The 25611-nt window shown below is 46.6% G+C and overlaps 1 protein-coding gene across 1 annotated transcript in view; it reads left to right on the top strand.

Moving 5' to 3' along the window:
- Positions 1 to 25611, top strand: part of PTPRF (protein tyrosine phosphatase receptor type F) — a gene marked incomplete at both ends in the record, with an annotated part of 250710 nt that overhangs the window by 145644 nt on the left and 79455 nt on the right. The window contains one exon of the mRNA XM_084266106.1: positions 14714 to 14824. Coding sequence (XP_084122232.1) covers positions 14714 to 14824 — 111 coding nt within the window. The remainder of the gene's footprint in view (positions 1 to 14713; positions 14825 to 25611) is intronic.

Below are 25611 nucleotides of genomic sequence, written 5' to 3'. Positions count from 1 at the left end.
TATTTCACCTGGGATTCAAACTCTAGAGCTAGCTGCTTGCTGAAGACACAGTAATTACCAAGGGAGGTGTCAAGGGAACCTTTTAGAAATCAATGAGCAGCACACATCCTCAGACTCGCGAAAGAAATTGATTAGCTCTCTAATGTAGTAAGGGAGGTTTCCACAGTTCAATGCAAGAGACTTACGAATATGAGTGAAGTTTTGTTTTCAGAGACCTGGTGAGACGATGCCAAGATTCATCATGGCTCCGCTTCACCCTGGCATGAGTGGGGAGCAAGAAGTTTACGGCTTCTTGTGGGCTAGAGATTCACCCCTTGCTCATACCTGTGGCTTTTTTCCTGTATTTGTAGTTGATATCAAGTGGGGCCTGTGCTTTGAAGTGCCTGGGTCCCACTTACCTGCCTGCAGTCACCCTGTGTGAGCAATGTGATGGCTTGGGCAGTCTCCCATCCATTCTGCGAGGTGCTAATTGAGCTCTCCAGCACTACACCGTAGTGGGGCAGAGTTGTTTTTCAAAGAAAAGAGTATTTAAATAGATAGCTCATTATATGGGAGAGTTTAATAGTTTGCAAAGTCTCTGCTCCATTAAGATCATATCTTACAGTCAGCCTGGCATATCTGCATGAATGTCAGTTTATACTATCTCAATCTAAATATACGCTCATTTAATTTCATTTAATTAAAACCCAATAAAAGCTAGACAGATGTAATATAGTTAAAATAGCTACAGCACGGTGTGAGCCCAATATTGCATATATAGAGTGTCCGACCTTCAATGAGAACATAATATATTATTATTCAGATGCACTAAATATAGGTGATGAGGGTCAAAGCAGCTTTGGAGTGTGTCTTGGAGAGGGGGTTGAGGGATGATTTCTTCAGGGTGCTAGTGTGGAATAAATAGCTAGAGGTAAAGAAGCAGCATGCTTGGGAAAGGTGCTCTCTGCTGACACTCACAGTTATGTGGGCTGGCAGTGCTCTGGGGGCTTCAGGCAGGCCTTTGAACTTGCATGCAGTCAGACCATGTGCCCAAGGGGGCTCTGAACATCAATTTTTAGAGGTCTGTTCATCTCCTGTCAAGGTACTAGAGAGTTTGTAGTTTAAGACATCCAGGCCATCATCTCAGGCTATTTTAACCCCAGAGGACTGGTGTCTTTGTCAGGAGCCAATACACCGTTTATAAATCTGCCTCCCCATTAACTAATTGCATCTATATATCTCTATATGTTTTTTTTCTCATTAAACCTTCTGACAGTTAGCATAACTCTTTGCACTTAGAGGGCTTTTTCCTTCCCCCTTTTTCCTCAGTCCTTCCTCCCAAGTGAAGCTTAATTCTTTTATTAAGTCGAACTCTTGGGTAGTTTTGCCAGTATGAGTTGGGCTAATTGTGCTAGAGATGAGAACACAAATAAATACAGGGTTTCATCTCCATTATCACAGATCAAGGCAAAAGCAAGGTCTCTGACTCATGCCGGTTGTAGCACAATTCTCCCTTGCTCATCTTCTTAACCACTTCCCACCTCTTGTGGAGAAGCTGCTTTTCTGCAAATGCAGTGACTCAGGGCAACTCCCTGTTCTCCCTCAGGGTGTGTAGCTTCAGTCATTGCTTCTCAGTCGTTGACACAGGCTCTAAGGCCAGCTTTGGGCTGGGAAACCTCCCCAGAATGTGAACTCATTTAAAACCTGTTTGGCTGAACTGATTTTAAAACTGTCTGGAGTCTGGACACTGTAGTATGGCAGGTGATGTGCATATGAGTTCTGGCAACAAGGTTCAGTGCTACACCTCTACCCATGTTTTAAAATTAGTTGATGATGTGGCAGAAACTCTCTTAATATAGATCAGATTGTACAGATGCTTCGGAATTCTTCTGTATAGACTCTTGGATCACAAGCTTCTGAAGACTTCGAAGCAACTCCAATGGTATTAATACTCTTAAGCTCTTGAATGCTACCAGCAAGTTTCATAGCAGAAGAATTGCTCTTCCACCCTGCTCTTCAGAAAGCTTACAAACAAAATGTCAAATTAGAATAAATAACTATCCTGAATGTTAACATACAGATATTTTTGCCATGTAAGGAAACTCCAGAAATTCAGGGAGCATTGTTCATCTTTCATCTAGTGAAGAACTTGGTCTTATGACAAGTATCATTCTTTTTTTATCACCATCAATTAACTGAGTTGTGGAACCATGTCCTAGACCCCAGTGTGGCCTTCAGACAATTAACTGCAAGTAAAGCATCAGAGAGGGTTCTGCAGGTGACTTCAGTCACTCTGGGAAAGTGTAGGTACCTCTAACAAAGAAGCAGTGAGAGATGAGATCACCAAATCATCTTGCTGCATTTATGCTGAGTGTTTTCATTTTAGTCTTGACCCTATATGTAGAAGCACAGCTTACTTGGAAACAAAAGGAATACCCAACACACACGGGACAAACTTGCAAGAAGAGGTGGTGCCTGTCCCAGTGAAATGGCAGTGACGACCGTATCCCGCTTCACTGGTGACAGCCAGCCCTCAGTACCTAGCAGAACACATTCAGCTCCTGGCAAGAAACAACTTGGAATGCAGACATCAGACAGGACTCAGCGTGGGACAAGGTGTGTAAAGACAGCCCCAAAGAATGGAGACTGGGGAGTACTACCCAAAAGGATCAGGAAACACACAAGGATGAATGCTCTCAGGAAGGACTGGCTACACAAGGGTTGAAGCCCTGTCATGGCCAACCAGTTAACAGCTCAAGTTTTATGTCCTGGAAGAACCTGTACTGCACATCTGGTCTTGCTGTGTGAGGTGCACACAGCAGTGATGGGATCCACACGCTCTGGTGGCAAAATAGCCTGTCTTTTCTGTAGTGCTTTCACTTCTGAAAATAATTTTCCCTAAAACTGTTAGGAAGCAGCCAAAAGCACCATCAGACTTCTCTGGGATTCAGTGTTGCAGTAGCCTAGTGCCCAGCTGCTGCCAGCAAGAGCTTTGGCTTCCCTCTTTGGCGTTGCTTTGGAGTGATTTTTGGTGATTTAGGTTCCTTCAAGGAAGTGGTGTGTCTGGGGTGAGACTGTGTCAGCAGAGTGAAGTGCCTTCTCCAACAGAGCTTCTCCTCCACACTGGGAAGTACTGATGCAAACAATCCCGTGGGGTTTTCCAGTGTATGACCCTACGTTTTGCCTTGCTTTGGGTGCCTGGCACTGCACTTCCAGTACACACAGGATGTCAGGGTCAGCATTCATTCCTGACTGAAGTGAACGTATGGGTGCTACTCAGTGTCTGTTATCATGAAAGGGAAACAAACTCTCCTTCCCTAGGAGTGTTTCACACCTTGCAAACACAAGGAATTGGGTTCGAAGTTTGATCTTGGGGGTGCTCTTTGCAGAAAGGAGTCTGGTGATCACAGGGCACAAGTTGGCCTCAGTAACCATTTGATTGATGGCACCTCCATCACCTGATGGAATCTTATGTTGGCACTCTGTGGCCTGAGTGCTGTGATTTGGTCCCTTTGAGGGACACCCTGAAAGGACAACAGCCAGAAATGCACTTTCATGTGATGTGAAGGGCAGATGGGAACTGTTACTCCTTCTGGATGAGGAAATTTGGGGTCCAACAGAAAAGTCTTGTGCACTTTCCATAATGGTGTCTTCAGAGTGAAGAGTGAACACCTTAACTTTGTAAAGGTGAGAGAGACCCAGAACAAACACTGCACTAAATACAGCAAGCCTCTGTGCTGCTCCCACAAGGGCTGGCTTACATTCTGAGGCCAGGAGGATTGGGATTTAATGCAGGAGAAAATGAGCTGGTCACACTTAGGTTTTAGGGAGTCTGCTTCAAGTATGCAGTTGCTCCTGGAGCTCTATGTAGACAATTGCATATTAGAGAAAGGGTTTAGCCCCTACAGGGAGTAGATCTAAAGATTTGCTGCAAATCCTTTCGGTTCTAGGGCGGAACAACAAACCCTGTTTCGGCCAGATGAGAGAGAAGGAAGTCGCTGTTTTCTGCCCCTTGGGCTTGTGCTCAAAGTCATTGCAACATTCCCATGGGGAGTGACACACTGTGGTGATGCTTTTCTTAACTCTGAGAATGTGGAAAGGGATGGGGTGAGGAATGGGAGGGGGGAGGCCTTAGACCAAGCAGAACAAAAATATCACTTGGCAAACTTTCCGAACAGGCAAAGAGAAATAACCCTGTTTTCCATGGCTGTGCTATTCCATGCGAGTATCTCTGGGCAGAACTGTTCTGTCAAGGGTAGCGGTAGTTACTGAGATAGATAAATAAGCAGCAGATTTATTATTGCAAGAGAGAGATTGCCCACAACTTCAGTCACTGCAAGATCTTTCCTGATGCTTCAGTCATCTGTGGATAGAAAGCGTCAGAAAATATAACCAGACATAAAGTTAAAATGGGGTAATGTCAGCTTGGCAGAGGAAAATGCTAAAATGAATAGTTTGAATTGCTGCTCCTGCTTGGAGAAAGGACTCTGCCTAAAGGAAGGGTGCTTAGGAAAGAAAAAGAATAAGTATAAATATTGTAATTACTTTTTAAGAGGCAAGTTAAACATGCTTAAAATATGCCTTCTTTGTATTTACAGAAATTCTTTTCTGTCTTTCTTTCCCATTGGGTGATCATTGTTGTGGATAATGGAATGAGCTGTAAATCTGAGATACACGACACTCTTGTATGCATACTGGTATTTATTAATCAATACACTGAACATGATTTGACACACTGTGTCCTGTTTAACCCTGTTTTTCTGTCTGTTTAAACTCCTCAGTTTTCTTTGGTAAGTGCTTGGTATTCAGATCCTACAAATCTGCATAAAACCAACACATACCATGAACTGCCTACAGATTCAATCTGCATGAATCTCTCCCTTATACTAACAGCCTTCATATGTGCAAAATAAGACCAAGGGGACAAAAGTGGGGATTAGGAGGGTTCCCTGCCAATTTGCCCAGCTGGAGCATCTCCCTTCCGAGCAAGCTTCCTTATTGATTGTGCGCTGAACCCAAGACACTGACCAGTGGATCCTCCACTTCCTAAACACATTGACCTCATAAAGCAAACCTTTATAGATCGGTGCAACAGGCTAACTTAACCTCGCTCCAGAGAAGCCCTCCTTATAAGATACTCCTCATTACAGCATGTAAAATTATCTTCAGTGCCTTATAAAGAGGGTGGGGATTCCTTTCTCCAGCTAACGTCCAAATTAGGCAGGAATGTCAGAGATCCGACTAGGGTGCCAGTGTTTCATCCCCAGAAAGTACTTTGTTTCAAAATATTTCTGTCTGTAAAGTTAACTCTGCACAACACCAATTTCTTTACCAGGGGGAACCTGATGCAGGGGTTTTATGAGTGCGGAGAATGGCTCAAAACTGATCTGTTACCTTCTCCCTGTAGTTTAATTTCTTTAAGCGAGCAGATTTTGTCCCACTGGTCATTCTAACCTCAAAGCCAAACTGCACCGAGCGCCCGCAACCATGTGCTTTCCACCCCTCCTGCCCAGCGCACTCACGGTCACACAGCCCCCAGGACCACCCCCTCCTTGTTCTGTATGAGGAATGAAGGGGCGCACAGCACCATCTCCCCAACGTGTCCTCCATCGCAACTGCTTGAACAGTGGTGTGGGTGAATGCAAGTGGTGAGGCCAGCCAGCAGTGCCACCTCAGCTTAGTTCGGCCCCCGTTCACGAGGGTGGTGGCTGTAATGGCAAGGTGCAGGGCTGGGTGCTGCGCTCCTGGAAGCGATGAGCTTTACTAACCTCTTGAGAGTGTCACTCTGACTTTTATTGCACATCAGTTTCTTTTTGTTTATTCCTGTCGCGCTAATACAAATTCTAGCTTTAAAAAAAACTTTCTGCTTTTTAGTTACAATTTTCTTCCTTTCCTCTTTGTACTAATGCTTCTCTCTAATCTTATTTGCATTCAAATTACCTCACCAGGTGGTACACCGATCAGAGGTAAGAATGCTGAAATGTGCCTCCAGTTGTCACGTCACTCCATCTTCCTGTCTGCCTTGTCCCTTCTCCTCTGGTGTTTCTCATCTCCAGCTTTTACTCTCAGCCCTAACTCTGCCAGCGCTCTTGCTCATCTGCACTCTCCCACTAGTGTGTTTATTTTGGTTGGTTTTTAGCGTGATTTCTTGTAGACTCATCCATTGCGATTTCGCACTGTTGAAAGGGGGTTATTCAACGGAAAGTTTGCAAACTGGAAAATGGTCCCTGGCCTCTGCCACGGGAGGGTTGACATCTCCTGCAGCTCCTGCAAGTCTCTGAGCTTCCCGCGCAGTTGTGGCCTCTGAGGTTTTGTGTCTGGGGGGTTCTAGATTGATTGCTTTGGTGTAAGTGTGAGGAGGTAACATTTTCACAAGAGAACAGTCAAATTCTTTGCTGCTGCTGTTGCTGACAGGCACAAAGCTCTAATCAAAAGGAAGAGATACATTCTTGGAAGTTGGAGCAAATCTGGCTCTGGGATAAGGAGCGCCTTTGTTTGCATTCCTCATGATTGCCTTTCAAGCGTGCTGTAACCCTCTGCTGTGGCGGCAGAGTGGAGAACTGCTGCCCCCAACACCCTTCTGAGCCGGACATGCCCACATTGCTTTGCAGCACAAACATTTGTTTTAAAGAGATGAATCAGAAGCACATCTGGCTGCTTTAAACCTTCATTAATTAAACCCACCCCTGGTTTGACAGCCCAGCGTGTGCCGTCCCTGGCTAGTTTTCACAGCCTATATGCACCAGTAATGACTTTCCAATTGGAGTGTTGTCTTTTCTAGCCTAAACACTCAAAGCTGTCCCTTTAGATTAACGTTAGCGTGTTAATCAGGGTTACGTGGCCCTTCTGAATTCTCTTGTGATTTTGGTTACCCCTGTTGAGTGACCCCTGGGTTTCTCGACGGAATGACTACCACCTACAAATCAACACGACCTCATTCGTTCAGTCTTCCCCCTTCTCCCCTTTCCTCCCCCCTTTTCCTGAATCACTGCTGGAAGTTAATAATCTGACTCTTTGGAACTGGTTCTGTTGCTGGGGGTTAATGTTTTCAGCTCCCGTTAAGTGATTTTTAGAGTAAATGTGAATTGCCATTTGATGCGTATTTGCATTAAGTTGCCTCTGTAGCAAATCTGGGTCAGGGAAAAAAAGACTGCAAACCCTATTTTGATATGAATGGGCTTATATATCTGTCATTCCTCCCTTTGGAACGCTGGAGATTGACAGCTGTGATGTTACAAGCTCCTTAAACTATTTCTTCATCTCCTATTTCTACTGCAAATCCTAAAATGAAATGACAGATTGAATGCTAACTAGCTGAGCGCTCTGAGCTCCCAAGCCGTGCACACCGAGCGCAGCCATCCCAGGGCCTCCCCGCGCGCTCGCTGCGCGCCCGCCCTGTCTGATGACATTAGTGACTCAGCACCAGAACCGCGTGGATGCTCCATACGTCCTGCTTGGGAACGGAACGCGTCTCTGTGAAAAGAACCATCCATCTCATAAAACATAAGTTCCCCACACCCCCACCCCCCTTCCCACCCCCGTTTGAGTCCTGATGAGGTATTTTAAGAATGTTCTTGACATTATTTAAAATATATGTGTCCTGTTTGAATGTCAAAAATGACATTTCTGTGAGAGCAAACAGAAGCCACGTGCTGCTCTCTGGCTTCTCCCAGAGGATTTATGTCAGCCTAATGCCTTTTATTTAAAACGGAGGTCATTGCATTTCTAACGATAACGACAGATTAGATGAAAGTGCTTTTATGATGGTGAGGTTGTGTCCATGTAGAAGTGACTGTTCTGCCATGTTCTATACCCAGCTGCACTCTTGTTCCTCATTAAGGTAAGTTTGATGCTTTGGAATCCGTTCATTTGGTCTGAAAGGAAGGGTGAACTAATGACTCTTAACGAACCCTTTCGGTAATAATGTTTGGGGGAGGAAGGGGAGGTTTGGGGTTGATTTAATTGCTGCTGTGACTGTGTGGCTAGGAGCTGTGTGTCTGAAGTACTTCAAGCATTACCCAAGGCCTTTGTGCTGGAGCAGCAGAGAGCCCACTATCAGGGAGCAGCTGTGTGGTTAGCGAGGTGACAACCTGAGCAATTCTACCCCACACCCCTCCTAACAGGAGGAGTATTTTTCTCTCTAAACACTCACTTTGACCTTACCCCCACATATTTGGTCCTTTCAGTCAAAGATATCTCTGACTTCCCTGAAATGGGAGGGGCTCCCATCTATAATTGAGAATCTCAGTTTGTAGCATCACTCTTTACCCCTCTGGGACTGCCCCACATAGTAATTTAATCTATTTGCTCATCACAAAGACACGGAGCTGGCAGATGCCCACCAGATTAGGCAACAGCTAGCTTCTTAAGGTGACCCACAGATGGTGTCAGCAAATCCATGTTTAAGCAAGTTCTGCCCCATTCTTATTTTCAAAGTAGAAGACAAGTTGTTAATTTCCAGCATTTCTCTGGAATTGAACTTGCTCAGAAGCTGGCTGTGTTTTCCTGCCCTGGGCTGTAAGGAGAGAGCCAGAGCACTGTTGTGATTCTGTTGGGTGCTGGACTGAACAGGCATTAGATCTAATGCACATGAGGAGGTAAAGAAATATCATCTCAGATATTTTCCCTCTCCAGCCAGATTTATTTGTTACTTTTCTGTCACCACAGGAAATATCTGAGGTTCCTATACATAAGAGTATTTCTTCCCTGCAGACGTCAGCGTAGCAGAGGTCTGTCTGAATTAACTTTAGATCAGCTCACTTGGGTGTCAGAAGCTGTCTCTCTGAGAAGCCAGGTAAACACCCGCACCAACTTCTGTATAGCTGCAGCTAAACCTTTCCCAGTCCTGAGCAAACTGCTTTAAATATAGCTCCAGTGTTTGGATGCTATCCTGAGAGCTGGAGCGTAAAGCTATCCAAAGAGATTAGAGGAAGCTAAAAGAATTTTGCTGTCTCTTTTGGAGCATGTGTTTGTACATTTGATTGCACTTTGTGTATGGTAGGAATTTTTTTTTCCTGTTTCTTGAGCTTTTTCAGTTACCAAAAAAAAAACCCCAAAAGGCGTGAAAGGAAAAGAGATTTCAAGTGAGAAGATAGGCTTGCAGGAGCAGACAGTGTCGGGGGGAGGCTGGGTGGGGTAGTGCCTGGAAAGGCTTGTAATGCCATGTTTCGTGCTGTCAGGATTCGGATTGACTCGTGTCCCTTCAGAAGCACACAGAGGCGTTACGGTGCGTTTGACAGTGCTGTAGTTCTGCTTCTGATGCAAAGTCCCCTGAGATTTCCTGTCCCTGCTGCTGAGAGATCTGAGCATCCTGAAACTCCACTGTCTTAAGAGGAGACCTCATGCTGCAGAGCACACTGGGTCTCCTCTACTCCCTCTCTGCCTAAGTCCGGTTGGGTGGCAGCAGTCAGGTGCTATCAGCAGCTGCTCTGGTGCACAGCAGAGTGATTCCTCAACAGCGCTGCCATCCAGAGCCGGTCCCTGCATGCCAATCACCGGCCTCTCAAGCATAATGACCATGATGAACACTAACAATGAAAATGTATGTGTAGTTGTCTTGGTTTGCATAATTGGCAGTGCTGAGGGATGGTGGAGGCTAGGTGCAATCCTCTGTCACAGCTGGGAGATGGTGCTCTTATAAATCACAAAGAAAGAGTGAATATTGTAAATGCTTATTTTCATTATTAGTGATTCTTCTGTGGTTTTGGTGTCTTTCAGATTTTCACAGCTCCCACAGCAAGTGTTGGCTGTGTCGGGCAGCAGCCAGAGTATCAGAGTGCAAGTCCCTCATTGTCAGGGCTTCACAGAGTCACATGCACATTTTTAGGTCCTTTTTTGGTCTGGGCTGCTCTCTGTCCCAGCCCCACAGCTTCCTGGATTTTATTAGAATTCTGCTCTGGAAAGGGATTTTTAGCAGAAAGGGGATGGGGACCCACACCCGAGCCCAAGCTGAAGGGGTGGCTAAAAATACCGCTTCAGGAAGAGTCAGGCGGTGTTTCTGTGGAGGAAGCTGGTAGGAGGCAGCAGGAAGAGAAAGGAGGGGTTTGGGGTAGCCAAATGTGCAAAATTTACCTCTTCCCTAAGAGGAAGGGTCCTGCTCAGGTAGCTGGGTTCATCAGCAACACTGCATGTCCTTTAGTTGGATGAGTGCTGCGACCACAGCCTGGTTCCCCTGCCTCCCAGGTGTCGATGGGAGCACATCATTCCATGTCTAATTTTATAACTAGGACAAAAGGTCAGTTCCCCCACTCTGAACCAGGGGGGCTGAGTGTGGGAATGCCCTGGTAGAGAAATGGAGCTGCTCCCACTGCTGGGGATGGAGCTCCGACCTGAATAGATATGGAAGAGTATCACTCCTCCAGCTGCTGTGTTGAGCTCCGTGTGGTGCTCGCTGAGAGAAGGGAGTACAAACACCCAGTGAGCTACAGAGCAGGATTTCTGAGAGATCCATTTGTCTGGCAGCTCAGAGCATTTTACATTTGGTTTGTCACCTAGAGGAGAGAGTGACAAGCCCTCCATGGCATAGTGGTACCGGAGCTGCAGAGAAGCAGCCCTTATCAGGATCTGCCTTCCCCTTGCTCAGTGCAGTGCACCTTTTTAAATGCTTCTTTTAACCACTGTCACTGCAGCTAATGTTTCTGCCTGAGCACAAGTGTATTTGAATAGATAAATATCTTGGAGAGCTGCTACCAGGGCTGCTGTCTGTGCCCAAGTTTAAAGAGCAAAAGAAAAAGCTAGGAGAAGAGGGAAAGGACTGTCAGAGAGATACCAGCACAGACTAAAGAACCTGTAAGGGATGCCTGTCAGTCAGCAGGGCCGTCTCCTGCCCTCAGCCCTACAAAGCTCTCCCTTGTCAACATTCTCCTGGGCACTGGAGAGCAGCCAGGGGTTTTTCTCAGGAGCTGTCAGCTCTCTGATAAGCTGATATGTTATCGGGAACAGATCTGAGCCAAAGCGAGATTGACATGGCATTGCAGCGTGGTGAGGAATGGCTGCCCCTCTCCTGCTTGGAGCCCTGCTCTGGTTCAGGCTGCTTAGGAGGCAGTGGAGGTCGAGTGGTGCTCGGCAGGGAGAGGTTTTGCTCTGATGTGCACGTACTGCTGCAGAGCCCCACGAGCTCCCAAACAATCTGTTGGCCGCTCCTCTCTGTACACATGTGCATGTCTCTGGTGGCGGATGGTCCTCCTGCATCCACCGAAGCTGTGCTGTCTGATTGCGCGTCAGGACTCAGCCATGCAAACCAGAACAAGGCACCTGGCACTTGAGTCTGTATGAGAAGTCTGCAGTAACATCCTGTGCGAACAAGACCTTACTCAGCAACTTGTGCAACATAAATCCCAAAGTAATGAATAAAAGTAAATCAGCCTTCCTAGCCTTGGTGTGCAGAGGCACAGAAGATTATAAGATGTGATGTTGACAGGGCTAGGAATAGAAATTGGGTCCTTTGTGCTTGTCAGAGCAAAGAATTCACTGCGCTTATGAGGGTCTTTAGATGCAGCTTCTGTGAACTTCAGGGAAAGGAGCTACTCAGGACTCAGTACTTCTTTTCTGTAACTCTTTGTGCCCTGTCCAGCTTAGACTTGAACCCTCCAAGAGACGAAGCTATGGCCTTTCTCTGGGATGACTGCCGGAGCACTTTACACTTGGGAAGTTTTCCTAAGGCTCAGATGCACATATGTCTCCAGCTTTCTGATCCCAGCCATGTCTTAACATTATTCATGAATCTCTGTGCCCTGAGATACCCTGCACTTCCATGTATCCATCACAGTTGTAGGCTGTCCTTCAAGAAAACCCCTGTAGTCCCGCTGACTGCTATCATTTTACTACGATCCTGCCGCTTTCTGCTGGCTGTCAGCTATACTGTGGGATCTGTATGTTTGTCTAATGATGATTTATTTCAGCAACTGATTTCGTTCTGGTTCAGTTGAGAGGTTTGTGTTAACTGCCTTCTGCTTTCTGGGTTCTCTTTTGCTCCTGACATGCCATAGTTTGAATAGTCATGCCAACACAGACAGAACCAGAATCCGTCACCCAGTGTCCGTGAGCAGTTTGTAGGCAGTTGCTGACACACGTGTGTTTGTAGTATGATTCTTGAAGTGGGTCTGTGCTGGCTGCAGAACTGACAGGCAATTATATCACGTAATCTGAAACTCTCCTCTGCCTTCATTTTATTCATCCTCTTATGTTTTCATCTTCTCTCTCCAGCATTGATGTCGGTCCCTAGAGATGAAAAATAGTTTGACTAACCGACATTTAAGAGGCATGATGATCGCAAGTACAAAGGGTATAAACACCAGTGATATGTATTAAATGGCTGAAAGGGGCATATAAAAAGGCATGTGGTCATGGCAGAATTATCTGGGGATCTTAATTTTTGTATGCAGATACCACTGCCTGTGACCTGAAGCTGGCTCTGCTTTCAAGCAAGCCAGCTGATGAGGGCTACAGGCTAAATCAGAGACAGGGTCTTCCTCATTGTGATGACATCCTCTCTTTTTTGTTGGCATTCATTTGAAGTTTGGGTGTGTTTTGCAGCAAGCAGCTTTTCCCAACCAAGCCTGATGCAAGCACTCAGAATGAACTCTGCAGCACACAGTGCCCACAGAGTAACGAGCAGAAATTAAGGAGGGGATAATATATGGTGAGTTCCAGGAAAATCTTCCTGACAGAGAGCATAACCAGGCTGTGGCATCAATTCCTTGAGGAAGTGGTGAAAGACCTATCACTCGGCATATTTAAAATGGGATTGGACAGAACACAAGTACATTTACAACAGGGAGCAATCCTGCCCTGGCCCCCAGGGATGCGCAAGATAACCTAATAGGTCTTTTCCATTTCTAGATTCTCTGATTCTCTGTGTCTTGTCAATGCTGGGAAGCTTCGTCCTGCTCCACTGCCTGTCATGCTGCTGTCTGCTTGAAGATGTTTTTCCCAGACAGCATGTAGAAATTCAACGTGCTCCCTGAATTAAGCAGCAGCGCTCTGTAGGCTTTGGCCTGTGGGTGTCCAGAGGCCGCCGTGGCTAGGGAAAGCTGGCAGGTCCTTTTGTTAGTAGGTGGAAAGACTTTTGCAAACAAGCTTTCTCTGTCTAGCTGAAGCCTCATTTCCAGCCCTAATGCAACAATAGGGAGGGCTCTGTACATCATTTTTATTATATGGCAGAACCCAGGGAAGTTCATTTTTCCCCATGACATATAGACTTATGCTACATTCTCAATTTATCCTTCTAAATAATGTAGGTGGCAGTGGTTGATTCACATTAGTTTTTCTTCTGTTCTGATGATATGAAAAACTGAGTTTGACCTCTGCAGCTTGAACCAGCAAGAAGGGAGAAGGCAATTTCATCAGCTATTCTCAGCGCTGCTCTCAGTGGTCGTTTTGAACCGTGGCAGTCAGAAATGAGTTCAAATCCTTACAAGCAAAGGGGTTAATGTTTTCTTTTAGTTCAGTATATGGTTTGTGAGCAGAGTTCCCTTCTTACAGGCAATCCTTACCAGCAGAATCTGAGCACTTGGAGGCACTTCAGAAATTATTCCCACGTTGCCTGGGGGAAGCAGGCTGAGCACCAGTTGCTTCAGTGTCTGGCCACCGGCCGTTTACTCCTGCAATGCCAGCTTGCTGTCAGACACATCCTGTTTCTTTCTTTCTCTGCATCTCCATCTTTTAGTCTGCACGTGGGGCCCAGTTAGGGGAGGTTAGATGTGACCAGTTTTGCAGTCATCTGTGCTCAGCAAAGGGCTGGATGAAAGACCGACCTCCCGGGCTGAGTGGTGCTGGACACCAGTGGAATAAGCTGAGCTGAGAGAAAACCACCTCAGACCAGCGCTCTCTTCCATATCATGGGTACTCTGTGGGTCCCCCATGTAAATCACCACTCTGTGTGCTCTGACAATGACAGCAATTATTTGGATGTGCCCCCTCTCATGCATCTGGCCCTTTGGGGGTGGGATCAGATCATGTCCCGAGGTACCTGAAGTCTGGGCTAAGTGACTATTCCTGACCCAACGCTGGAGGAGCGGGCGCTGCTGGACAAAGGGAGGGTGGCTTTCAGCGAGCGCTGCACGGCAGAATGGGTGCACTGCATTGGCGTTTATCTTTGACGTCTCGGGCTGGGTCTCTAATCTTTGTGTATCACTTATAATGAAATCTGAAAGAACAAGGAGATCGCTGACGTGGAGAAAGCTGACGAAAGGCCAAGTGTTTTCTCAAAAGAGGATGTCTGTTGGAAGGTTGGGTGGGAGAGATGGGACTCTGCCAGTTTCTGCAGGAAGGTCGCAATTTGTTGAGCGTTTGCTAGGCTTTGTGTGCATCAGATAAGAAACAAACAGCTACAGTTAGTGTGCTTTGTGCTTGGCTGTTTTGATTAAAAGCTTATTAGAGGTCCTTTTATTAGACAGGAGTCCCATACGAGGCTGTAATTAATATGTGTGTACGTGTATGTGTTTTCCCCTTATTGAAGCAATGAATATAAGTGGTTGGGCGGTTGGAAATACATCAGTAACTGGTTCCCTGTACTTTAAAAAATAATAATAATCAATTTCACAAGATTCTAACAGCGGACTGGGTACCCTTTTGCTGCATGCTGGTACCTTGTGGGTCCTGGGAACACCGCGATGTATTTATCCAGGAAGATACTTTAAAAACGTGGGGCATGGCCTTCCTTTTCTGAGACTGGCTGTTTGGTTACCAGATTTGCCATAACCTGAGTTGTCTGTGTCATCTTGTTTGTGTACAGGAGCTCTGCAAATAGAGAACAGTGAGGAGTCCGACCAAGGCAAATACGAATGTGTTGCAACCAACAGCGCGGGAACCCGCTACTCTGCCCCAGCCAACCTTTATGTTCGAGGTAAGAGCAGCTTCCACCCAAGGAGGTCACTCCTCCTGCCCCAAGGGCTCCATGCCTTTCAGCGAAGGAGTATGTTCTCTGTCTCAGTGCCCTGATCGCACTCTGGATTGTGTGATGGGGTCTTTTGCTCAAAAAAAACAGCAAGATAAGTTCAAATATATCTCTGATCCACGCTGGGTTTGACTCACCTTTCTGGAATGTTTATATGGTGTTATGTAAAATGCTGAAATACGGGCAGAATCCTTTCTCCCTTGAACTCCTTAACTTTCTGTCACGGTTATTTTAATTGGGATCGAGGGGCGCTTAATCCTCTTAGTATAAACTAACCTTTGGTCGAGTGGTGTAAAAACTGGTCACGCTCTGATGAGCCAGAGCTACTCAGCTATAGGTGAGCCGATACTTAGACCTCTGCTTTGGAATGTGTATCTTTAAAAACCGAACAGCTTTTTGGAGTTGTCCTAATCCATCTTATATGCATCAATGATTGAGCCTCTGGGTATTAATGGCTCACACTGGGAACCTGCTGGAAATTAACCGCAATTCGTGTAAAGTGATTTTTCTAATGGCTGTGCTATGTTGCCAATTTTAAAACTGTTTTCAACATACCAGAACTAGGTTTTTGCGTTAGGGCAGTCTTCCTGCCAGTTTTCTTTCTCTACATTAAAGGTGTTTGAGTTAGCTTGGAGAGAAGCAAGGGCTAAATTCCCTGTGTGCTTTCTGTGAATTTCAGCAGGAAAAAATGTGCCGCTTCATATGAAACTGTATCACCAGAGCCACTGGTCAGGAACCCCTGGGAAATGTAGTTGCAGATTTTCCCAAGAAGAGAAAGAAGATTCTTGCGCTGGTGCAATGCATTGTTTGTTAGGAACTTAGAACCAGATTTTATTTCCACATAGTAAATCAACTGTGTAATAATAAAATCTCATCTTCATTTCTTCCTTCCTCTGTTTTGAAGAAAATACAATCTTAAAGCTGTGAATGTATTGGTTAGTATGGAAAGAGGACATGAGAATGATTAAGTCTTCACATGCTGTGTGTTTGCTTCTAGGGGTGGCTTCAGGCATTGTTTTCTTTGCTTATTCTGGGCAACTGCTTTTGTATTTTGCAGCGTGATTTGGATTATGAGAGTCTGTTGAAGACTGGAGTATCCAATTAAGCATATTCAGAATATGAAGCTATATCTATGCAGTGGAATCACTCATTTCACTCTCACAATGTAATTACGGATGATTTTAAACTCCCTGGGTTCTTGCAAGTTCATTTTTCAGGCAAGCTGTACTAAAACTCATCCCAGATTGCCATTTGCACTTTGAGGGAAAGGAACCCCATTACCTGGTTGGCCGTCGTTGCAGGGGTGCATGTGGATACCCAGCCGTTCTGCTGCAGCACTTGGGGTACTTTTGCTTCCTGTGACATCCTCAGATTCTCCATGTTCTGTTTCCTATTAGAGCTGTGGCTGAAAAAAGTCTCAGGAGGAGCTGCGAGAGGTTGAAAACTCTCCTCTTAACCTGCCAATTTCTTACTAACACTCTTTATTTAGCAAGTGAATCCTGTAGCACTGAGGAGTGTACTGAATTTTACTCTTGGTTGCTGGTCAGTAATGTCCATCCCGTTTGGGCTAGGCATGGGCAGCGGGCTGTCTGCACCGGTGAGAGGATCCTGACGTTCACCAAGGGAAGCATGTTCTTAGACATAACACTTTGCTGCTAACTGCCATTTTCTTACACATAAATTTTTGGAACAAGCATTTTTATTGCACATGATCTTTACGTCAGTCTCCAGCCCGTGTGATCCTGATAAAGCCCTGCTGTATATATTTAAGATGGGATACCCCATAAATTATTACCAGATGAAATGTACTGTGTGCTCCAGGTGCTAGATGGTCTTTGTGCTTGCAGTTTCTGATAGGAAAAAAACCACACCATATTGTTACTATATTAGTTAATTACTTCAAAAAGTTAGTCAAATCAGGAACAGTATTTTATTTCTTTGGCAGGTAAGGGTAAAAATGAAACATCTTGCTTTCTCCTGTCTGGGATGCAGAATAAAAGAAGTTTTTACTTCTTATGATAGTCCTACAGTGTTGTCATTAGACGGATCAGTGACTTCCAGTAAGCTCTTCAGAACGTGCTGCATATTTACTAGAGAAGACATTAATTACTGCTAAATTATAGTGGAAATTAAGTGTGTCGACTGCACCGCCACTGCATGGTGGTTTCATAATGATTGACCTCACTGTGTTGAATACCCAAGAAGTTGGCCACTTACTTGGAAAGTGTGGCTGAGTACTGAGCAGCAGTACTGATTTCCATGCTGTGTAGTTCTCAGGACTGCTTTTACATGCTCTCGTTTACAGCCTATTGTTTTTTCAAGAGTTCAAATGTTTGTTTGTCTCTTACCTCTTGGGGTTTATGTTTTTGATCACGTCCTCCCCTTTCCTAGCCTCCCAGGTAATCCTTTGTGAGCGTGCTGTTAGAAAGCACAGGCTCATTAGCATCTTCATCAGACTTTCATACTAAGGAAGGGAAGGTACTGGGTGCTGAGGAGTATCCAGGCACTGCTCAGGGCATCCTGTATCAATGAAAAGAACAGGAGGAGGAAGGAGCAGGCTACACTGGTGTCTTGCCTCTGTGAATCCGTTAGAGCCAGCACTTCTGCACAGATGGACTTCATTAAAAGTTAAAACATTTCCACACCAGGGATTTGTAAAGGAAAATGGATGCATTTTCCTTGCAGCTATTATTTTCATCTTGCTAAGTGTGCTGGAAAGCAACCTTCATAAGCCTTCTGCTTCTGGACTGACAGGTCTATCTGGCTGCTGCTGCAGACTCGGGATGGGGCTGGGGACCAGCACTGGGCACTGACTGCCTCACACTGCTGCTCCTCAGCCCTCCGCACATGGCAGCTTGCAGAAGACATCCAGACCATTGAAGGAGCAAGAACAGAGTGAAAGGGGGGAGCATGTCAGGGCATGGTGGCCATCTGGGGCATAGCAGAGACTTTCAGTTGGGGCACAGTGGCATATCCCTGTCCTGCCCTTTCAGCACAACCATGCTTGCCAGTGCTGGCTGGTTATTGTCCTTACCACCATAGAGGAACACTTATCCATTTGTGGTCCATGGTTACATGTACCACACTACATCATAACAATGATTAGATTTGGGACTTGATGGTGCTGCAGGGAAAAGGGAAGGGAATAGAAATGACTGGAAGATGTGATTCCTTTAATCCAGAGAGCTTACTGTCTAATTTAGCAGCAAAAATCCAAGAAGTTGCTTCCAGACATACAAGAAATTGATTTAAGAGTAGAAGGCAGATCTGACCTGGTGGGGTGGGGAAAAAAAGGTGGTGTCATTTCATCATGCTCACTGGGACTATAGTATAACTGCACTGATTCACGTATGCTGTTGGGTTTTTTTATGAATACATTTCAGTCTTCGTTTGCCTACAGCTTCAGGGATGTTGTACAAAGAGCAGCATTTTCAGCCAAAAGTCTTGTCTTATGAAATGCTTGTGAAGGTGACGGCCTGTGTGGTGCTCCCTTCAATAGAGGCTTTCTCTGTTGACTCTTTCCCTGCACAAAAGGTTTTTCCTGCCCTTCTCTTCTTCTATGTATGGCTTTTTTTTTTCCTGCTTCAGTGAAGCAGATGACCAGAAAGAGTGTGAGAATATCCTTATTAATACACTGTGGAGTTTGCTAGGTGTGTTCCTGGTGCTGCTGGCAGCAGTGGGCAATGCAGATGCTATTTGAATAGTATTTATTGGGGCACTGGCTGCATACTTCCCATCAAATGAAAAATCTGCCATCCAGTTTTCACTTAAGTGCTGCTTTTCAGGCCTTCAAGGCACAGTGCAGTGTGGCAGCCAGTTCCCTGCCCCAAAGTGCTATGGGTACTATAGAGAAGCAGCTGCATGACTGCTTTAAAAAAAAAAAAAAAAAGACCATTTAAAACTGAATTGTCCCCAAATTGCAAACCAGTGAATCAGACTGCGATAAATGGAAATGGTGTAACGGCAAAAAGCTGGGCCTTCCTGGTCTGCTTTTCGAAAGGCCAGGCTAGTATTTAATTTGGCAGCTGGGAAACTTGCTTGGAGTCTTAGGTTTTATTTGCCAAGTTTCACTAAGGGGCCATCACCCAAACTGAAATTGGGATTGTGGCTCTGTCCCTAGCAGCGTTCTCTGGCCTCTGTGGGGTTTTACACTCGGGGACTTGGCGGTAGCTTAGGCTCAGGCGCAGAGGCAGCTCACCGAAATGGCCACTTGCGGCTATACGGTGCTTACTGCAGCGGGGGCCTTGTGTAAATAATAATAATTCTGAATGACTGACACGGGCCTGGAGCAACAGGATTTGAAGCCTTTAAAAAGGACATTTTCTGCTTATGTAATATTAAAACAGCTAAAATAGCAACAGCAGTCAAAGCTCGAGGGAATTGCCAGAAGACTTAAAGCTGAGGACAGAGGTCAAACAGTCAGCGACCAAAACTGGGGATGTCTGAAAAATGGCTGAACAACAGGGAATATGTTTGTTCACAACCCAGCTATATGCACACTTCTGGCAACGCGCTCCATTAAACCTGCCTCTCGTCAGGGGTGGTGGGGTGACGTGACTTGACCAGAGAGGTGCTCTGACAGTGCTTGAGGGCCTGGCAGCCATCACAGGCAGGCAGAGACTGGAGGGACTTGTGAGGGAGGTGCCTGGACGATGGGAAATGCGAACAGGCAGTTGAATCAGACTGGAGGACCCAGACCACTGCTTTAGACAGATGTCTGCCCTGGACTATAAGAAGAAGCAAAGCCAGGCAGCTACAGAGGCCACAGAGTAACTACCTCTCAGCAGCTGGTATATGGCGGAGGAGGGCTGTAGGGGTCTGAAGGGTCGCGATCTCCCTCTGTACACTCTTGTGCAGTCCTGACCTCAAGATAATGCCGCAGTAGAGCAATGCAGCAGGGCACAGTGACCCTTTGATGAAGAAAGTGCATTCCTTTTTATGGGATTTCAGTATTTTTAACTCCATTTCCTCTGCCCCTGGGTGCTGCTCCACACTGAAGCGACTGCTGCAGCCAACGTCAGAGCAGCTGTAGTTTGGGCAGACGCACCTCGGCTGGTTGTAAGCAGGCTCAGGGTGAAGGCAGCCAGCGGCGTGGCCAGAGCTGCTCAGCACTCAGCACCGGCAGACATTTGCTGCTCAGTCAGTGCTGTGGCTCCTGCCGCTGTATCCTCATGCTGGAGCTGGCTGGTCTGAGAGCCGGAGAGGCATGTAGAGGCTTCTGCCAAGTTTTTTTCTTCTCCATATACTACTGTGAATGTTTTTGTCATGTTTTCTCGTGGGGAGAAGCGTGTTCGCTGTCAGTGTTTCTGTGAGCATTTTGCTATGTCATAATGATTATCATGATCACGGTTTCATAAATAATTGTTCTTTGTCCTTCTGCTAGCACATTTCACCTGAAGAATTCAGTGTGCTTTACCGAACTCAACTAAATGAGCTTAACAGTTTTATTCCTTGCAAAGTCCTCTGATGGTTAAAAGTGCAACACAAGGCTCAAGTCCGATTATTTGTAAAATGGCCTTCATGGAAAATGGAATGAGAGCGGCTGGTGGCTCAGCGCATCATAATGCAACACAGAAATGGACTTGGAAAGCTATTTCCCCCTCCTCCCCACATGACCTGCACAGACGTCTGTGGAACAATTAGGCCTGCGTATCTGTGCCGACTAAATGTCCATTCCCTCCCCTTCCATATCCCCTTGCACAAAGGGTTAGGAAATCCATCTCTGGTGCTCTGAGATTTTCTGCTCTTAATTGAATTCATGCATGCATGTGTGTGTGCACTGTGAATGGGAAAGGATGGTTGGGCGCCCTGAGCATCCTGTCTGTCTCTCTAGGATGGAATATACTCATCACTGTGGCATGAGAACATTGTTCACCGCATATAATGGGAGGTTGTCTTATTCTCATGTAATCTGGCGTAAAAAAGACAATCTGTCCTTTTGTTCCTCTATACCTCTAAAAGCTGTAAAGGATGAAATTTGATTTATGTGGAGTCCTTGAGACACAAGATGTGCTTTTGGAGATAAGCAGGAAAAGGTTCATCCCCCTCTGGGTTTTTGCTACCCTCTGTGTCTTTTGGATTCCGAAGTGTCTGGATTTGCCATTAATGCCTTGCACAGCACCAGAGGGATTTCAGCTCAGGACAGATGCTAGCAGTTCCCAGCAGAATTGCAGACCCAATTGGGATAGTGAACTTTCTTGTTGGTTTCAGGAAAGTATTAGCTTCCCACTCTGAAAAGCTTTAGAAATGTGTTCCTTTGTTTGAGCTAGTGATCTAAACTCTCAGACCTGTGTGTACGTATCCTGGCCACAGCCCCCTGCCTTGTTTCAGGGAGCTAATGCCCAAGAACACACAAAAGGAGAGCCTCCCATAAGCCCAAACTCATTCTTTCTGCAACAAGCTGCTGTGGTTAGAGTGTTGCTGCTGCTGCATAAGACAAGCATGTCTGTGGCAGGGTAAAAGCCAAATTCAATCGGCATGGGAATCTCTGTGTACAGAGAGCTGGAGCCGTCTGCCAGTCAGGACTGGCAGATGCGTCTCTGATGCAGCCCCGCTCTTTGCTTCTTTGCTGTTCCAAGTTGGATCTCAAAAGGACCCCTGTTTTTTACCTTCTGGAGTTTGCTATCCTCTGGCGGCGTTTCTGCCTTGCTTTGTCTCGCACACAGGCTGGCGTGTTCGAGTTGGCAGCCAGGCAGCTCGGGTTCAGGGGAACACAGTACTGTGCCTGGTGTTCTGCACAGGGGATACTCTGGGCAGCCCCAGCCTTAAATTCTGTGTCCCTACTTGGGGGGCAAGTGTTACTTGCTGTCATGGCTCAGTCATTTGTTATGTAAAAAATGTAGAAACCTGCTGTTAAAATACGCTTTTTAGCTCAGGAATGACAGGGATAGAGAACTGGAGATAAGGGGGAATGTAAGTGGGATCTGTAAAGAGATGAAACTTTCAATTTACTATCTATCAGGTTTATCTCAGATAAAGCAGCAGCTGTTTAAGCAGTAAGTAAAGGGAAAGGAGAGAGAACTTTCTGCCCAGGTGTTCCCTCTTGCCGTACAGCTGTTCCAAATAGCCTGCTACTGATTTTTATTCCCCATAAGCCACTAATATAATAAGAGATTAAGAGATAATCCAGCAATTAGTGACAAATAGCAGGCCCCAAACTTGTTCCTGTTTGACAGGCCAGAAAGTAATCTGTTTGAATTAGCGTGTTTCACATGATTCTCCTCACCTTTCCAACTCTAATCTGAAGTGTCAACACGTGGGGAAAGCCACTGCTGGAGCCTACTCCTATCCATGCACACTGATGCTGTACGATCCCAAAAGAAAGCTCCTGGCCGTCCCACAGCTGCAGCAGCACCCCTCACCATGCCCCTGGGCAAGCCACATGGCACCACAGCAGGTCCCCTTGGTGTGTTGGTGTCTGTCACCCCTTCCCAAGGGCAGGGGAGCAGCTGAGCTTTTGCAGCAGGGACCGGTGTTCCTGTGCCTGTTTGAACATTATCCCACAGCCTTACACCCTTCAGCAGCTGCTCGGTTGCGCAGTCCCAGCAGGTTGGTCCACGCTTTGTGGCACTCAGCGTTTGTGTTGCCCTGTCGTGGTGTTAGAGCCGCTTTCTAGAAGTGCAGCTCTTCACGGGAACGCCTGGTCTGCCAGAAGCACTGTCCTTCCTGGGCAAGGGCAGGGAACAAATCCTCCCTGTTGGGAGGAGCTGAGCAGAAGGCAGAAGCCCCTTGCTGTCTGCTGGGGCCGTGCAGATGTGATACACTCCATTAGATTAGGAAATAAAGTGGTGGCTTGGGAGCAGCAATAAAGAGGTTCCCTCCTATCACAGGGTCTCACGGGCTTAAACGAGCCTTATGTTAGTGTTTTGTGAACCAAGAGGTAAATCTGGTGTCTGAAGCAGGCCAGAGGAAAACTGGACCTTAAGCTGGGCCCGCTTGTTTTGAGGATGTCTGTGGGGGGGTCCTCACTGGATGTGGCGATCGCTTCTGGGCCAGTTAAGCTCCGAGTTGGCTGTTTCTGGTCCCTTGGTATCAGATCAATTGAGGAAACATAAACAACTGTATTGCTGTTCTCCTGCAAGCTCTGTTACACTTCGTAAGCCACTGTTGTAGCTGTTATTGGCAGTTTGTTGCCTGATCTGTACTGTGTCAGTGTTGGTTAAAATCCTGTCCTCTAATCACTGGAAATGGCTGACTGTACTGTTGCACTGTATAATGCCACATGCCGCTCTCTAATTTGCAGTGTTTCTGCTGGAAAGCAAATTCCTCTTCCCCACCTTCTCCTTCCCCCATCAAAAATGTGACTCATAAGCAGTCTTTAACTATCAAATCCACTTCTGTATTCTCCCAGCGAGGGTTCGATTACAGCTGATATGCCACAGATCTGTAGCTGGAGTGAGGTCACTCCTGCTAGAGAAATAAGATCTCCTTTGTCTGTAAGGAAAATGCAACTAACCTTCTACTGTCTCTCCCGCAGGAACAAAAACTGGGACCTGCTCAATTCTCTCTGGGTGTTTTTGTCCTTCTGATTTCTTGTCCATCTCTCACTCGCAGCACAGTGTACCAATAAGGCTCTCCCGAAACTGAGCCCAGCTGAGACTGCGCATGTCTGTCACTTGCCTAATACCTCTCTGCTGCATTTAGCTCTTTGTTTGGAGAGGGGGAGCAGCTCTTCATGGTAGAAGATTTTCCATTCACCACTTGGAACATTTCTTTCATACTTGATAAAATTTGGATCTACATATGTGCTCTTCCCAGTGTGTGGTCAATGGGTTTAAAGTGCCTTTGCCATCATCTTTATAGCTGGAGTGGGTGTGTGGGAGCACATCAGTCTGTGTGATGGCTGGAGTCCCTTGCCCTGTGCGTGTGTGTGTGAGTGTTTTATGTGTATAAATGTGTCTGTGCTTCCAGCATCTGGCCCTGTGCCGGGCTGCCCTCTCCATGTGAGTATCTGTGGGACACGCAGTCCCCTCTGCCCTGCCTCCATGAGCTGTGAGCGCGCCAGGGAGGCGGAGGGGCCAGTCCTGCTCCGGGCCAGAGCAGTATGAGTGCAATGCACTCTTGTCCGTGACATGGAGTGGTGTGTGTGCACGGTGGGAAGTCATGGCTGACCTCTGTAGTCTTGTCTTGTCGTTTCAGTGGTGTGCGGACAGATGAAGCTTGGCCTGTTTTTACTCTCTGTGTTTTTCCTTGTCTTTTTTTATTCCCTCCTCATCTTCATCGCACTCTGCCATCAAACAAAACAAACTTTCATCTCTCAGATCAGCGAGAAGGTTGGTCCTTTTCACTTCTTATCCATCTACAGTACGCCACGTCAGATGGGACTTTTCCAGTAGGGAGAGGAGAGCCATCCCCAAAAGGGGAGGGAGCCCTGCAGACTCTGGCTCCCTTCCAGGCACGGCCACAGTGTGCCTGGTGAAATCTGCTTACTGTTTGCTGTGACTCTGGTGATGGCATTGATACTTTGCTTGCATGCCTTTGTTGCTTGAGATTTAAAATGCACAGAATATATTTTGCATGTGAATACCAGCCAGGGCAGTTTTGTTCAAAGGTAGGGTGGGAAGAAGTGCATGTTCTTGGATGCGGGGTCCTTCTCTAACCCATTACCTGTGCTAGGTGCTGGTGTAATCTCTCTAATCCGCTGCTGCTTTCTGGCCGGAGATCAAGAGCAGTTTTTGGAAGCAGAGATCAGAATGATCTCCGGTCCCCTCGCGAGCTGCTAGAGAGAGTGGGTTCCTCAATTTCTCCTGTGGCTTTAAAAGTTATAACTTTCTCTAGAGGCAAACAGCTTATTTTTGATCTCAACTGGAGAAGAACCCAGTGTGCTGCTCTCCCTTGCAACAGGGCAGCTGGCTGGGAGATGTAGGGCTCTTGTGCTGAGGCAGCCTCTGGCTCCTCAGCAGTCCCCGCTCTGGAGGTGGCCGGTTCTCCATGCTTGACAGGGTCCCTTTGTGTGAGCAGGTCTGCCTCTGCTTTCTTCCCGGGCGTGGGTCTTTCCCTTGCTGGCAGGAGCAGGGAGCTCTGGCAGTGGCCTCAGCCTTACCTAGGATGGCTCCAGGAAGCCGACGTGCGTAGGAGCTCGTAGCCACGCAGCAAAACCTGATTTGTGCTTTGCTCTGCTCCGTCCTGCTGCCTTCAGAGAGCCAGGGGTGAATAAAGGACAATAGTGAAAGGCGACTCCAGCTTTTAAATTAAATCTAGCTCCAGACCTAGCTTGAGGCACTCCTGATTTTGTGCTGAGTAAAGCTGGTGGTGTTGGCAGAAGTCCTGAGCCAGTTTCCGGCAGTGACTCCTTCAGTGAACAGGTACCGTGCGGGTCTGTCCCTCCGCACGCGCTGGAGGAGAGGGATGCTCGCAGCGGCTCTCCCGCCCTGCGCTGCTCCTGGGTGGCAGGGGGAAGAGACCCTGGCTCCTCTCTCACGCCATCAGACATCTGCATGAGTTGATCTTACAGTTATCACTGGAACAATTTTTAACAAGTTGTCATAGCAGTTGTTCCAGTACGCTGACTTCACTCCCGTTTCTCTCCCTGGAACGTGCTCTCATTTAGATTGTACTGAGGCACGGGGCCCTGGTTGTTTACCTTCTAAAAATAGATTTTGTAGAGGATGGAATTACCTGAGCCCAAGACAATGATGAAAAATGAGAACAAGGAAGGAAAAGAGAAGAAATTAAAGCCAAGGCCCAAAGCCTCCCAGATTTCAGTGAGTTTGGAGCACCACTGTGATGGCTCGGGC

This window comes from Gallinula chloropus (genome assembly GCF_964237585.1).
Source record: "Gallinula chloropus genome assembly, chromosome: 6".
In the NCBI taxonomy this organism is placed as follows: domain Eukaryota; kingdom Metazoa; phylum Chordata; class Aves; order Gruiformes; family Rallidae; genus Gallinula; species Gallinula chloropus.
This window is presented reverse-complemented; position numbering and strand designations above follow the sequence as displayed.